The sequence below is a fragment of the Haliotis rufescens genome, unplaced genomic scaffold (assembly GCF_023055435.1).
Source record: "Haliotis rufescens isolate VD_foot unplaced genomic scaffold, xgHalRufe1.0.p SCAF_1, whole genome shotgun sequence".
Taxonomy (NCBI): Eukaryota; Metazoa; Mollusca; class Gastropoda; order Lepetellida; family Haliotidae; genus Haliotis; species Haliotis rufescens.
This window is the reverse complement of record NW_025963779.1, coordinates 78,258,060-78,273,631: the sequence shown is the minus strand read 5'-3', so window position 1 is coordinate 78,273,631 and position 15,572 is coordinate 78,258,060. Positions and strand designations below refer to the sequence as shown.

The window sequence follows — 15,572 nt, the reverse complement described above, 5'->3', positions numbered from 1 at the left end:
TATATCTGAAAAAAAAAACACTTATGTGGACAGCTGGAGGCTTCTTGATTTGATGTCTTCAATCTGGATTTGAAAGTATATAGTTCTGCAGCTGATCTTACACTAAGTGGGAGTTTGTTACAAAGGGAAGGTTCTGTAGCTTCAAATGACCGATCGCCAAATGTCTTTGTACGTGAAGGTACAGTCCTCGCCATGAGCTGTTCCGATGACCTGAGGGGACGTCATGGCTGGTACTTCTGTAGAAGCTGTGACAGACATGCTGCAGCTGCGTTGATGAATGATATGCTGTCAAATGTTGTTTACTTCATTAATATTGATATGAATCCGGGTTACTGTTTTGGCCAAAAAGCAAAATTTATAGTTTGCATATTTTCGTTTGTAATGTTTTTCTTAGTTCGGAGGCTGTATATCCAGTGATAGTTGAACATGCAAAAACAAGTATTATTAAACAATGTATTTATATTTACCATCTTATTAACAGATTAGGTCCCCAAATCAATGAATAACCTTCAAATTGATTAAATGTGTTACTACTAACAGAAGATCCATGAAGAAATGGGGAGAATAGGTCTTCAGCAACCCATGCTTGCTGTAAGAGGTGACTAACAGGATCGGGTGGTCAGGCTTGCTGACTTAGTTGATCATGTTGATGCATGTGATCGTATCCCAGTTGCGTAGATCAATGCTCGTTATTTCAATCACTGGATTGTCTGGTCCAGCCTTGAATATTTACAGACCGCCATCATATAGTTGGAATATTGCTGAATGCAGCATTAAACAAAAAAACCAACCAAACAAACAAACTTCAAGCAGGAACTTACAAACTTACATCTTGACAATCAGTCACTAGTATTGTCAGTTGGTATCTTGTTTAACGCCGCACACAGCAATATTCCTGCTATATGACGGTGATCTGTAAATAATCGAGTCTGGACCAGACAATCCAGTGATTGACAACATGAGCATAGATCCACGCGATTGGGATCGATGACATGCATCAACCAAGTCAGCGAGTCTGACCCCTCTATCCCATTGGTCGCCTCGTACAAACAAGCATAGTCGCCTTTTAAGACAAGCATGGGTTGCGGAAGACCTTTTCTACCCCAGATCTTCATGGGTCAGAATTGTCAGTAGTCATATTTCCACATGTACTGGCAAACATACTGCACCACACGATTTGCATCAAAGGTTTCTTGTGTCATTTGGGCTACATGCAACCATGAGCCCTGTACACGATAACACTGACATAACCTCACACTGACATAACCTCAACACTGACATAACCTCACACTGACATAACCTCACACTGACATAACCTCAACACTGACATAACCTCACACTGACATAACCTCAACACTGACATAACCTCACACTGACATAACCTCACACTGACATAACCTCAACACTGACATAACCTCACATTGACATAACCTCAACACTGACATAACCTCAACACTGACATAAACTCACACTGACATAACCTCAACACTGACATAACCTCAACACTGACATAACCTCACACTGACATAACCTCAACACTTACATAACCTCACACTGACATAACCTCACACTGACATAACCTCAACACTGACATAACCTCAACACTGACATAACCTCAACACTGACATAACCTCACACTGACATAACCTCACATTGACATAACCTCAACACTGACATTACCTCACACTGACATAACCTCAACACTGACATAACCTCACATTGACATAACCTCAATACTGACATAACCTCACACTGACATAACCTCAACACTGACATAACCTCAACACTGACATAACCTCAACACTGACATAAACTCACACTGACATAACCTCAACACTGACATAACCTCACACTGACATAACCTCAACACTGACATAACCTCAACACTGACATAACCTCAACACTGACATAACCTCACACTGACATAACCTCAACACTGACATAACCTCACACTGACATAACCTCACAGACATAACCTCACACTGACATAACCTCAACACAAACATAGGATGATGGACAAAAATATCTGCATTATCCAACCCTTTGTTCATAGTCTTCACAATCAATAGGGGAAATGGATGTACATGGCTTCCAGTATGTGACAGAAGGCCAGTCAGGTACATTTCTTTCAGTTAAAAGACTTTGCTAAAAAGAGCCCATTGGCCAAAGAAAAGCCTTATGTTGAAGACAGATCAAGGTTGCTAGTAGACATTGAAGAGCAAACTTGTATTACTGGTGTGTGATACAGCATTGGAACACAGTTAGGGAACATTCTGAAGATGTGAATGTGAAATGTGAGGGTATCCTTTGTTTAATGAAAATTGTAACAGAGGAGCTCCTACTCTACTTCCCCATTTCTAATAACATGCACATTTTGACAGCCCAAAAAGGGTACTTGTCATACCTTGTCCTTTGCCAATCCATTTTAACAATGCCTCATACTGGCAGGAGGCCTTGGGCAAAAACCCTTTGATAACAAACAGATGAACTCCATTTCAGTGCAATAAAACAAGATTAATGAGCTATAAATTTCAGGATTCAAACCAACCTGAGGCTCTGGACTTTAAGGTATCAGCAACACAAGGCCAAGAACTAAGTCAACTCTACGATAAGATGACCGGCATATGTCGACCGAGAATTTGTAAAATGATAAATAAATATATGTTTATAACATAAAAGATGCCTTTTCCTGTCTTCGAATAAGCCCTTAAGGCTTGGCATGGTGATTCTAGCGGAAAGATAGGTTAGAAGAAGCCAGCCTAGACTGACATTTTGTTCCAGAAATACAGTTATCGTATTAAAAATACATAAAATGAAAAAAAAAAGGATCCAATTGGAGCCAAGAGCAATCCTTACAGGTGTGGCAATCTAGACTTGCCCAATCATTCAAGACTTGACTTGGGACTTCATTTTCAATTTATTACCTAGGGTCTGGGAGACAGACTAAAGTCAGTCAAGCAAACCACAATGTATGTTTGTTTTTTGTTTAATGCTGCACTCAGCAAGATTCCAGTTATATGATGGCATTCTGTAAATAATTTAGTCTGGACCAGACAATCCAGTGACTGACATCATGAGCATGATGAGTATCGATCTACATAATTGGTATACAATGACATTCATCAACCAAGTCAGCAAGCCTGACAAGCCGATACCTCTTACGACAAGCATGGGTTGATGAAAAAACAATTCTAACCCTGATCTTCACAGATCCACAATGTACACGTAATATATCATCAGGACTAATTCCTATTGGTGTATAAATTCATGTGTTTGGTATTTCCCTGTACACATTTTAGCACGTTTGGCAATATACTTCAAGCGGATTGGTCAGTTGGTATGGTTGGAGCAGTATGACGCAATAAACAACAACGCATTGCCATGATTGCTGCAGCGTTCCATTTGATCATGTTGATACTAAATTACGTCTCTTGTTCATGACATCACAAATTGACAGCATTGCATCATCACAACAAGGGACGTACCTAATGAACGAATGAATAAATATTAATTTACACTTCATCAGAGATTCTCCAGCTTTTTGTGGCAATCTCACCTTAATAAAACTGCTGGTTGGTTCGGTTGTGGCACCATTTCACATCATACATTTTTAAGCACTTTCTTTCAGTGACAATGGGTAATTTATAAAACACACTGGATGTATAGATTAACTGTCCCATGTCAATATGATCTCAGTCTAAGACTCAGATGGTTCATTCACTGCACACAGACAATCCATTATGATTCTTTGCAGCTTGTTCATCAAATTTTTCTGTAAATTGAATCAATCTAAAATTACAACTACAGGATATAGGTATGCTAAATATACGCAAGAGTTCAAAGAAAACTTTCATGAAACACAATCGACAAGATCCACTTTGAGAATTTCAAAGAAGCTCATGAGTTTCCCAACTGAGATCAGTTTGTTGAACTCAACAAATGGTCGCAAGTTGACATATCAAAGCTGATTCATAGAATACATATTACAGCTTATCAGAATCCTTTTATTACCATGATCACATTATCAGTGATTGAGACCCGTGAAGATCCTGGGTATATTAGGTCTTCAGCAACCCATGCTTGCCGTAAAAGGCGACTATGCTTGTCGTAAGCAGTGACTAATGGGATTGGGTGGTTAGACTCACTGACTTGGTTGATGCATGTCATCATATCCCAATTGTGTGGATCGATGCTCATGATGTCCATCACTGGACTGTCCGGTCCAGACTCGATTATTAACAGACCGCCGCCATACAGCTGGAATATTGCTGAGTGTTAAACAACAGACACACAAACAGAAGTTATCAGTGATTGGAATTAAAAGGTGGCCTTTAGGTTCTTAAAGTTTGCTCCTTTAATATTGTAATCTTGAAACCATCTAAACTTATAACATCAACACATCGGGTAATGCCAAGGACTGTGTTACTTTCTCATGCTTTATTTTCACTGCATTATGTATCACATCAGTATCCTTATGTACCATCATGTATCATTCATATCAGAACCTCATTATCATATCATGTATTATAATATATCAGCAGTTCACAACCCTCATAATTTTGTGTCATCAGAACCAAGATCCCTTGTATCGTTTGTTTGCTGTTTAAAGCCGCACTTGGCAATATTACATTGAAACAACAGCATTTAAATAATGAAGTCTGGACCAGACAATCCAATGATCAATACTGTGAGCAGCAATCTACGGGATACAATGACATGCATCAACCAAGTCGCTGAGTCGGAGTCTGCATGACCAGCTGATCTAGAGACACGTGAAGATCCGGATAAGAATAGGTCTTCAGCAACTCATACTTTCTCATTGTTTCTGTGAAATTACGGTATGCTTGTTGTAAAAGGCGACTTACAGGATTGGGTGGTCAGACTCGCTGACTTGGTTGACATCCCAACTGCATGGATCGATGCTCGTGTTATCAATCACTGGATTGTCTGGTCCAGACTCGATTATTTACAGACTGCCGTCTTATAGCTGGAATATCAGCTGAGTGTTACGTTACAACAACAACAAACAAACACACAAACAAACATGATCTAGATGTATTTGGTTGCCCCTGGCAACCAATATATGTTGCTGGGGACCTATTCTAATCCGAAACCCCACAAAGTCATGTGATGAATCACACCAAACCCCTTGTATTGTTACTATGGTTACATCCATAAAACCCTGACCATAATAATTAAATTATTAATTTTGATTCAGAACCATACCCATGATCAATGAGTCCAATGTTAAATTACCCCCCACAACAATGGCCAACTACTGACCATCTGTCATGTTTCGACCCATTGTCTTCCTGTCTCATACAATACAGCAAATGGCGCTACCTGTTGGATGCTGTTACGAAGAGGACCATTTACAGGCACTATTCTGTGAGCATCCCACTGTTGAAGAGACGAGTGGATACAGGTGCACGCCTCATTGCATTCTACTTGTCCAATCACCAGCACAATGGTAGCGTTGTTCTCACTGTCAGTGTCCCAGGTGGACAATACCTAATGTCTCTGTTCTACCACTTGTCTCCTCTGAGGGCAACATGTTTCCCATCTTTAATCATCTACAGATGGTTGGAGCATAATGTTCACGTCCAGTGTTCGAGTATGTCAGTTGGGTTTTGAACAGCATTCCAGTTATATCATGGATTGTCAACTTAAAGGAGATTTACAGTAAACTAATACATGTAATATGTGACTAAATCATTTATACGGCATATTAAAACAAGTAGGAAGGAAAGAATCTGAAGGTAATATTTGTCAAAAAACACTGAGAGTTGTCATCCCATGACGTGACGTCATAGTGGAGAGTTGACTTGAGGACAATCACTGTTTCTATATAGTGTTTGGTATATAACTAGCATTTGCCATGGCATCAGCTGACAATGCCATCCATGAAAACGTTAATTTTTTTCTCAAACATCTTACACATATTCGCCCATATTGATATGAGTCAGTTGTTAGTCAAAATAGTCTTGACAGCATAGGGCTATATATAAGATAGATTTGTTTTCTACACAAATGAATGTTTATGTTAAATTGTATTGTCTTGTGATGGTTGGTTCAGTTAATACTGATGTGTAAGCAGTTATAATAATATGTACTTCATTGATCAATGGAGGGATATTAGTGGCAGACATTTAGCCTACTACATGCACAGTGACTCTACTCGTCCATCATTATAACATGGACAACCTACCATATATTTGCGAGAGACACAAATGAAGAATGAAATAATTTCTATTGGACAACAAATAAATGAACTAAAACTGACAATATCACACTACCTGTCACATTATAATTTCTCTCAAAATGTACACCAAATTTACACTGATGCTAAGTTCTAACCTAAAACAGTTTTTGTTTCTTTCAGCATGTTCAGTAGATCTCCTTTAAGGTGTGAGGCAAGCCAAAAGTGATGCAGGTGCTAATGTTCATGTATAGACAGAGCTTGAAAAAAATGGGTGATAGGTCAGTACAAATTGGAACTGGAAGTCCCAGGAAACTGGAATCGAGTTGTTTTAACCCTCTTGGTGCCATGGGACTATATATGGTCCCTCACTTTTCACACTCTCATAGTGCTATGGGACCATATATGGTCCCAGGAAAATGTTCCTTTGCAACTGTGAATTAAGATGTCAAACACTGAGTGCGCAAACTCAAATTTATAACAATCATCACCCTAATCATCTCAGCTTTAACATCGTGTAACTCATATTTTATACAGTGCTACGGATTGTGAAATATGGTGAGATTAGTAATGTGGTTACCACGCTTCTCGACATTTTGCTGCCATGTTGAACTTCATGCAAATGACGGCGATTTTCTTTATTATGCATCCATGTCACATATACGTAACTATTACAATATCAGACAGCCAATTTGAAAAAGTAATCTGATCAGACTGGTCAGAAAGATTTACTTTTCCCCACTGTACAGTTATTGGCATAAGGCTACTAACGTTAAGTCCACATAAGATGCCTTCAAGCACTGCATATGTTTATTGACTGTGTGCCGTGGCGATTTAGCACGGCGATAGAACCGAAACAACATTTCAGAATGTCTTTCTGTTTATGGAGCTGCTTTACAAAAAAAATACAAATCAAAGATACCGAGAGATAGCTATAATTGTTAATATTAACGTGGTATTGTGTATATTTATGGGCTGGAAGTTCATGATCAAAACGAAAACATTGAATGGCCATGCCCAAAGTGATCGACTGGGAACGTTCACTTCATAGCTGAACTGTCTACCGGTTGTCCAACATGCTTGCCCATTTAGACAAATAACTGGTACTTTTTTCATATGAAATGACTAAGAGTCATGTGTGATTGCTCGAACTACCGGACTCTGTGTATGACTTGCCCTAACTGTTTCACATTTTGTTGCAAATGGAGATTTCAAAAGTGTGTCCATAACCTCTAACGTTAGTTGACGCTATATTGTAAACAAATTGTCAAGGTCGGTTTCACATGTGATAGCTCGGGCCCCGTTTCTGTCGGTGGTACGCGCGATACAAACATCGACATAACTTCTAAAATGATGACAGCAATAACTTTTTGCATCTGGGTTAACCGCTTATGGATATGGGTTAACCGCTTATGGATACGCTGTGGTGTAAAGTTCGTTTTTGTTTTGTTTTTCCTTTCATTGAAACTGTGATAACGGTGCTATGATTGGTTTGCAGAAACAGTATTTTCCGTGAGTCTAATGTACATGTATCATGCTGTGATTGTAGAAGATAATTGTCAACCAAATGTGTATGCATATATATCATCAAATGCACATTATTAATACCCTCAGAATATGGCATATATTATCATAACACGACAGCTCGTATTTCCAACCTTCTGCCATGGATAGCTAGATCTAATTAATATTAGATGTACCGGTACACTGTACTCTCGATTAACGTATGATAATGTATTGCAACTCTTATTTGATAGTTACAATCTGCAGTTTTATTTGTATAGGCTAATAGAAGGTCCATGATATCCCACCGATGTGAATTTGTCATCTAGACAGGTGCACGTGACTTGACCTCACGTGTTGTGACGTGGATGAAGTCACGTGAAACGGTTGATCTAATGTTGTGGCCGTAACTGATACACATGGTTTCAGTTCCTTAATAACAATATTCTCTTTGACTGAACTAGAAAGAACACTGAAACCTACACTGAAACCTACAAAGACGTAACCAGGATTTCTTCAAGATATACATTCCAAACAGTCATTTGTATTGTAGCATAATCTTTGACACAGTCTGTGTATGAACTAATCACGACCACTTCCGTCAATTTTGTTTTGACGTAAATATACACGGACAATTTCATCGGGATATTTTATCAGTAAATATAACACACTGAAAATTCTCAGTGAATGTGTACTTCAACATAAATGTCATATGTCTATCACCGTTAGGATATGTACTTTCCAATGATGTGAATTATTGTGCATATAGATTCAAACCAGGGCGCTTACTTGACTTTATTTGCCGCATTCGGGTGCTTCCATATTACGATTAATGTAGTAAAGTGGGAAAACTTACAATACCAGCACTTTTATCAATAGCTATATGCACTGCATAGATCTGTTATAGACCTTTAGACCCGTGAAGATACGGGGTAGAATAGGTCGTCAGCAACCCATGCTTGCAGTAAAAGGCAACTATGCTTGTCGTAGGAGGTGACTAACGGGATCGAGGGGTCAGCCTTGCTGACTTAGTTGATGCATGTCATCGATCCCAATTGTGTGGATCGATGCTCATGATGTCTATCACTGGATTGTCTGGTCCAGACTCGATTATTTACAGACCGCTGTCATAAAGCCGGAATATTGCTGTTTGCGGTGTTAAACAACAAACAAACAACATAGATCTTTTGGATTTGTTGACTTTAGATACAGTTGGAAAGACAATCAACCCAAGTTGCATGTTATACAATTTGGTTACACTTGGTGAAGAAATAAGAACGTTGTAACACTTTTGATACAATGTTTATGCCTTTGAAACTGTGATGTCATCACAGTGCAGCAATGAACAGTGTACAAATCCACCTGACGGCCGGGCACCATGAGTTAAACCCACTCTCAGTCAATTGACTCAAATTTTATGATAATAATTAGCATGATAAGTCAACAGTATGTATATATAAGTTAAGGATGGATATCATGGGCTCCTTATCATAACACTCACATTGAAAATGTGAGATTGGGGAATCTTAGATTCCAATATTACAGGAACAAACCTCAAGGAAAGTTAGGTGAAGACATATTGTACGTTTTTAAAAATCTGCTCCGGCAACAAATACACTACCAGCATTTCCAGTCAAAGTTGTTGCCATGGAAACAAAAAGAATATATTTTTGGACCACTAGACTTATTTGTATGCCAATTTTGCCGAAGAAATATGGTAAAGTTGTCAAGATCTACTCCGGAACCGACATCTTGCCTGGGTGGACGTAAGCACGCACGGATGGACTAGCGGTTAAGGTTATGCTTTAAGGGTAACCACAAGTTCTAAACATGCTAAAGGAAGCATCAAGTTCCTTAATATCAGGAAGAGAGCAGAGGATGGGATGAGTAGGCTGTTAGAGCTCTTAAGGAAATGTGTATAGGCTACTATAGCTGAAATAGGGATGTGTATAGGCTGCTAGAGCTCTGAAGGAGATGGGTAAAGGCTGCTGGAACTGAAAAGGGGATGTGTATAGGCTGCTAGAGCTGAGAAGGGGATGAGTATAGGCTGCTAGAGCCGAGAAGGGGATGAGTATAGGCTGCTAGAGCTGAGAAGGGGATGAGTATAGGCTGCTGGAACTGAGGAGGGGATGAGTATAGGCTGATGGAGCTGAGAAAGGGGGTGAGTATAGGCTGATGGAGCTGAGAAAGGAGGTGAGTATAGGCTGCTAGAGCTGAGAAGGGGATGAGTATAGGCTGCTGGAACTGAGGAGGGGATGAGTATAGGCTGATGGAGCTGAGAAAGGGGGTGAGTATAGGCTGATGGAGCTGAGAAAGGGGGTGAGTATAGGCTGCTAGAGCTGAGAAGGGGATGAGTATAGGCTGCTGGAACTGAGAAGGGGATGAGTATAGGCTGCTAGAGCTGAGAAGGGGATGAGTATAGACTGCTGGAACTGAGAAGGGGGATGAGTATAGGCTGCTAGAGCTGAGAAGGGGATGAGTATAGGCTGCTGGAACTGAAAGGGGGATGGGTATAGGCTGCTGGAACTGAGAAGGGGGATGGGTATAGACTGCTGGAACTGAAAGGGGGATGAGTATAGACTGCTGGAACTGAGAAGGGGATGAGTATAGACTGCTGGAACTGAGAAGGGGATGAGTATAGACTGCTGGAACTGAGAAGGGGATGAGTATAGACTGCTGGAACTGAAAGGGGGATGAGTATAGACTGCTGGAACTGAGAAGGGGATGAGTATAGACTGCTGGAACTGAAAGGGGGATGGGTATAGACTGCTGGAACTGAAAGGGGGATGGGTATAGACTGCTGGAACTGAGAAGGGGATGAGTATAGACTGCTGGAACTGAGAAGGGGATGAGTATAGGCTGCTGGAACTGAGAAGGGGATGAGTATAGACTGCTGGAACTGAGAAGGGGATGGGTATAGACTGCTGGAACTGAGAAGGGGATGAGTATAGACTGCTGGAACTGAGAAGGGGATGAGTATAGACTGCTGGAACTGAGAAGGGGATGAGTATAGGCTGCTGGAACTGAGAAGGGGATGAGAATAGACTGCTGGAACTGAGAAGGAGATGGGTATAGACTGCTGGAACTGAGAAGGGGGATGAGTATAGACTGCTGGAACTGAGAAGGGGATGAGTATAGACTGCTGGAACTGAGAAGGGGATGAGTATAGGCTGCTGGAACTGAGAAGGGGGATGAGTATAGGCTGCTGGAACTGAGAAGGGGGATGAGTATAGGCTGCTGGAACTGAGAAGGGGATGAGTATAGGCTGCTGGAACTGAGAAGGGGATGAGTATAGACTGCTGGAACTGAGAAGGGGATGGGTATAGACTGCTGGAACTGAAAGGGGGATGGGTATAGACTGCTGGAACTGAAAGGGGGATGAGTATAGACTGCTGGAACTGAGAAGGGGATGAGTATAGGCTGCTGGAACTGAGAAGGGGGATGAGTATAGGCTGCTGGAACTGAGAAGGGGGATGAGTATAGGCTGCTGGAACTGAGAAGGGGATGAGTATAGACTGCTGGAACTGAGAAGGGGATGGGTATAGACTGCTGGAACTGAAAGGGGGATGGGTATAGACTGCTGGAACTGAAAGGGGGATGAGTATAGACTGCTGGAACTGAAAGGGGGATGGGTATAGACTGCTGGAACTGAGAAGGGGATGAGTATAGGCTGCTGGAACTGAAAGGGGGATGAGTATAGGCTGCTGGAACTGAAAGGGGGATGGGTATAGACTGCTGGAACTGAGAAGGGGATGGGTATAGACTGCTGGAACTGAAAGGGGGATGAGTATAGACTGCTGGAACTGAGAAGGGGATGGGTATAGACTGCTGGAACTGAAAGGGGGATGGGTATAGACTGCTGGAACTGAAAGGGGGATGGGTATAGACTGCTGGAACTGAGAAGGGGATGAGTATAGGCTGCTGGAACTGAAAGGGGGATGGGTATAGGCTGCACGAACTGAAAGGGGGATGGGTATAGACTGCTGGAACTGAAAGGGGGATGGGTATAGACTGCTGGAACTGAGAAGGGGATGAGTATAGGCTGCTGGAACTGAAAGGGGGATGGGTATAGACTGCTGGAACTGAGAAGGGGATGAGTATAGACTGCTGGAACTGAAAGGGGGATGGGTATAGACTGCTGGAACTGAGAAGGGGATGAGTATAGGCTGCTGGAACTGAAAGGGGGATGGGTATAGACTGCTGGAACTGAGAAGGGGATGAGTATAGGCTGCTGGAACTGAAAGGGGGATGGGTATGGACTGCTAGAGCTAAAGTGATGAATATAGGCTGCTAGAGTTGAAAAAGTGGATGAAAGTAGAATGGGGGTGAATGTTTTATTGAATACATGCTCTGGGGTCTGTAAGAGCTTGACAACAGCAAACCCGAGGACAGTGTTAGAGATAAACATCCCACCCTCTGTCAACCTGACTTGGGCAAAAAGGTGGAGTCTACATCAACATCAGCCTGCAACATTGTGCATGTGGTCTTGTCATGATTGTGGTGTTGGGAATCACTTGTTAAAATGATCATCAATCATCCCTTTGAAGCAAACAACTGATGCTCAACTAAAGATTGATTACTAAGATTAGTTACCAGAAATCTTGGTGTTGCATCACCTCCGACATGCAGAATGATATAGAAATTGTGATGAACAGGTTTGACAAATATCCTGTCACCTAAAGCCACGATCAATCTTCAGGAAGCCAGCTTGTTATTCAATCATGAATGTCTTCAAACTAAAAACTGATTAAATCAATGAATCCTAACACCATTTCTGAATTCTGTAATGTTGTACGTGTATAATGTGTGTTCCATGTCACAGTGTCAAGAAATCAACATCAGGATCTCATCTCTAGGATTTATCTACATCTACTCAGAGGCCTGAAAATCTGTAGCAAATGACAGCAAAAACTCCAAATTCCTTATTATTTACGAAAATAAGAACATTAACATGATTAAAAAATCCAATTTTGAACAATATCACGAATTTGTTCTCCAATTTGCCTGCCAGGGGCACTTTGTTTGGAATCCTAGATAATCTCTGCATGATCTCAGTCTGTGACTTCAGCCACTGGCACAAAGCCTGTCTAGTACAGCTTCTTCTGGTCTAGTAACATCTGCTGGTACTGGTCCATAAACTAATACCAAAATCAATTCATACCAAAAATACAAGTTTGACCAAGTAGACTGACATGCTGCACAGATTATGATCATGGCATTAACACTAATAACAGTAACATTCCATAGCTGTCTGTAGAAGCTGCAGCCAAGGCATCATGGCAATGACTACATGTATATGTGGGGCCGACAATACTAATCATGCTAATGTAATAATCCCAGGTGTCCCTCCTCTCACCATGCTCACAGTACAGAAGAATCAAGCCGTCCACACCTAAATAGCGAAATCTTACCAGACTGAGTTATTCTTGTTTCTTTATATAACATTGTAATATTTTCTATGGAGATTGCAAATAGATCGTGAATCCCTGTATTATTTCCACTCGGCAAACATTGATGTCGGTCTCCATGTTTCATGTGGAGGCAACCATGTTCTTTACGGCTGACAAATCAGTTATCTTTTTTAGAACCACGCCTGACATATTTAATCAATAACATTACGCATTTTGTGTCACAACATATTCTCACAAATTAAACACAGGTGACATTTCATCTTCTTATATATCTTTTCAATGTTCAAACAAAAAAAATCACTATGCAGACATGAAAACTGTGACATGGAAATCACAGCCACAAGATTGCAAGCTACAGTTGCTGGTCACATTAATCTGTGATGCAGATGGTTTGCATAATCAAGCAGACAAACCGTTCCACCCGACCAGAAAAATGATCTCAGTACTTTTTTTTAAAAAAAGGTACAAGGTCAAATTTAACAGATCTTTTGCTATATATGTCAAACATACTCATCAAAACATTATGTAATGATAAGAACATTTTTAACTTGATCATTATGAATTTGCCATGATAAACAACAGCCATGGGGCATGCCTTCTGTTCATAACAGGAGTGAGTGAGTGAGTTAGGTTTTACGCCGCTTTTAGCAATATTCCAGCAATATCACGGCGGGGGACACCAGAAATGGGCTTCACACATTGTACCCATGTCGGGATTCGAACCCGGGTCTTGGGCATGACGAGCTAACACTTTAACCACTAGGCTACCCGACCGACCCTCTGTTCATAACGAAAATCCATGAATGTAAAAGCAGGTATACTGTCAGGGTTCACTCTAGGAATATTCTGACATGGGCCCTTTGTGTGAAAATTCATAATATTTAAGAGGTACACCCACACTTGCCCCTTCAGCACAATGTTAAAATGCCCCATTGTATTTGAAAATGTGGGCCTTTTTCAAATTTAGGGGCTAAAATCACAAGGCCCCAGCCTAGAGTTATCCCTGCTGTCAGTTACCTCACAATAACGATCACAGTATCAAACTGTATATATTATCAATATGATTATGGAACCTGCAACATTGGTTAACATGGTTAATGCATATCATTTTGCCTAGAACTGTAGAAGGTTTGGTGCTACCTCAGATCTTTTTGTAAATGTTTTAAATATATTTTTCCATTTTACGCTAATATTCATCACATGTCTCAGCACTTTGTCATGTTGCTCATGATAGCTTGAATTATTACGAAATCATAATTCTGCAACTAATGCATTCCTCGTGCTAGTCAGCCCTCTAAGAAGCCATCATTTTGGTGGCCAATTGTGACTTTAATCTACTGCTCCCAAATTGGCTATCTAAAAGTAAACATAACTGGCAAATGTGGTAATACATATTGCAGGAATGGTTTTAAGTGAAGTTGGTTCTGTATGCTACTTTTAGAAGTAATAGTGTCTTCATGCGTGCACATGGTCATTGTGATCACAGTGCACTCAAAATTATTATTTGTTTATTCTAGAATTTATGGAACGGTGGTAACTTGACGATAATCTGATAAATACACCATAAGAGGATTAAGATCAGACAGAGGAATTATTAAGAAGCAGAAAGATCTCATTCACTGACTCACTCATGCCACTGACACTGTGACAGATGATACCAGCAGTTATAGGCCAACTCTAGGCCAAGGGGGAAGGTCAAGTTGCTTTTTAAGTATTCATACATATCAAAATACAATATAACCCCGCACAGATGATCAAATCGTTTAAAACACTCAGAATTATGAATATTTTCAGAGACAGAATTGAAACTACCAAAACATGCAAATGCACATGCGTTGACAGATAGCCTACCGGTAGATGATATTTACGAATTTCATGGAATCTTCTTGAACATTACAGTTGCTTGTATTTGGACGACACTATTAATGATATGTGCCCCATGAAACATCGAAAGGCAAAACAAATTAAACATGCCAAACAACCATAACTGCAAATCGATGTGTGCTCGTTATAACGTCCATACTAATCACAGCGTTATATCGAGGTGAAATTACGATGCAAATGATCTGATGAAACTTCAGAACAATTGAACAAATCAAATAATCAGTTATCTGATTTGTCAGACAAAACGAGTCTTCTTGGCTCACGGCAAATGCATTTGATGGCTTACATAGAACATGAGCCTAATGTCACTACAAGGACGACAGTAGAACATCTCAAAACGATGAGAGCCCATCGGATGACAAATGTCGACAGAATCACGTGTTACTCACCGCGTGAAAACAGTGTACAGCAATCCCAAAATTGAAGCTGCAAGAAGAGAGATGGTATGTGGTTTGTAGAAAAAATCCAGAGATATGTCATCGACTGATCTTTCGTTAATTATCACCCGAAAATACTCGTCGTCCTCCGCGATCATGCTGTCTTTCTTTGCAGACGCCATTTTCGGATTAATCTCA

At 40.6% G+C, this 15,572-nt stretch overlaps 1 protein-coding gene across 2 annotated transcripts in view; it reads right to left on the bottom strand.

Moving 5' to 3' along the window:
• LOC124147889 (phosphatidylserine synthase 1-like) overlaps positions 1 to 15,572 on the bottom strand; it is a 141,512-nt gene extending 125,940 nt beyond the window's left edge. For both annotated transcript variants that reach the window (XM_046518730.2, XM_046518729.2), the window contains exon 1: positions 15,387 to 15,572. In XM_046518730.2, the coding sequence (XP_046374686.2) occupies positions 15,387 to 15,556 (170 nt within the window). In that variant the 5' untranslated portion in view covers positions 15,557 to 15,572. The remainder of the gene's footprint in view (positions 1 to 15,386) is intronic.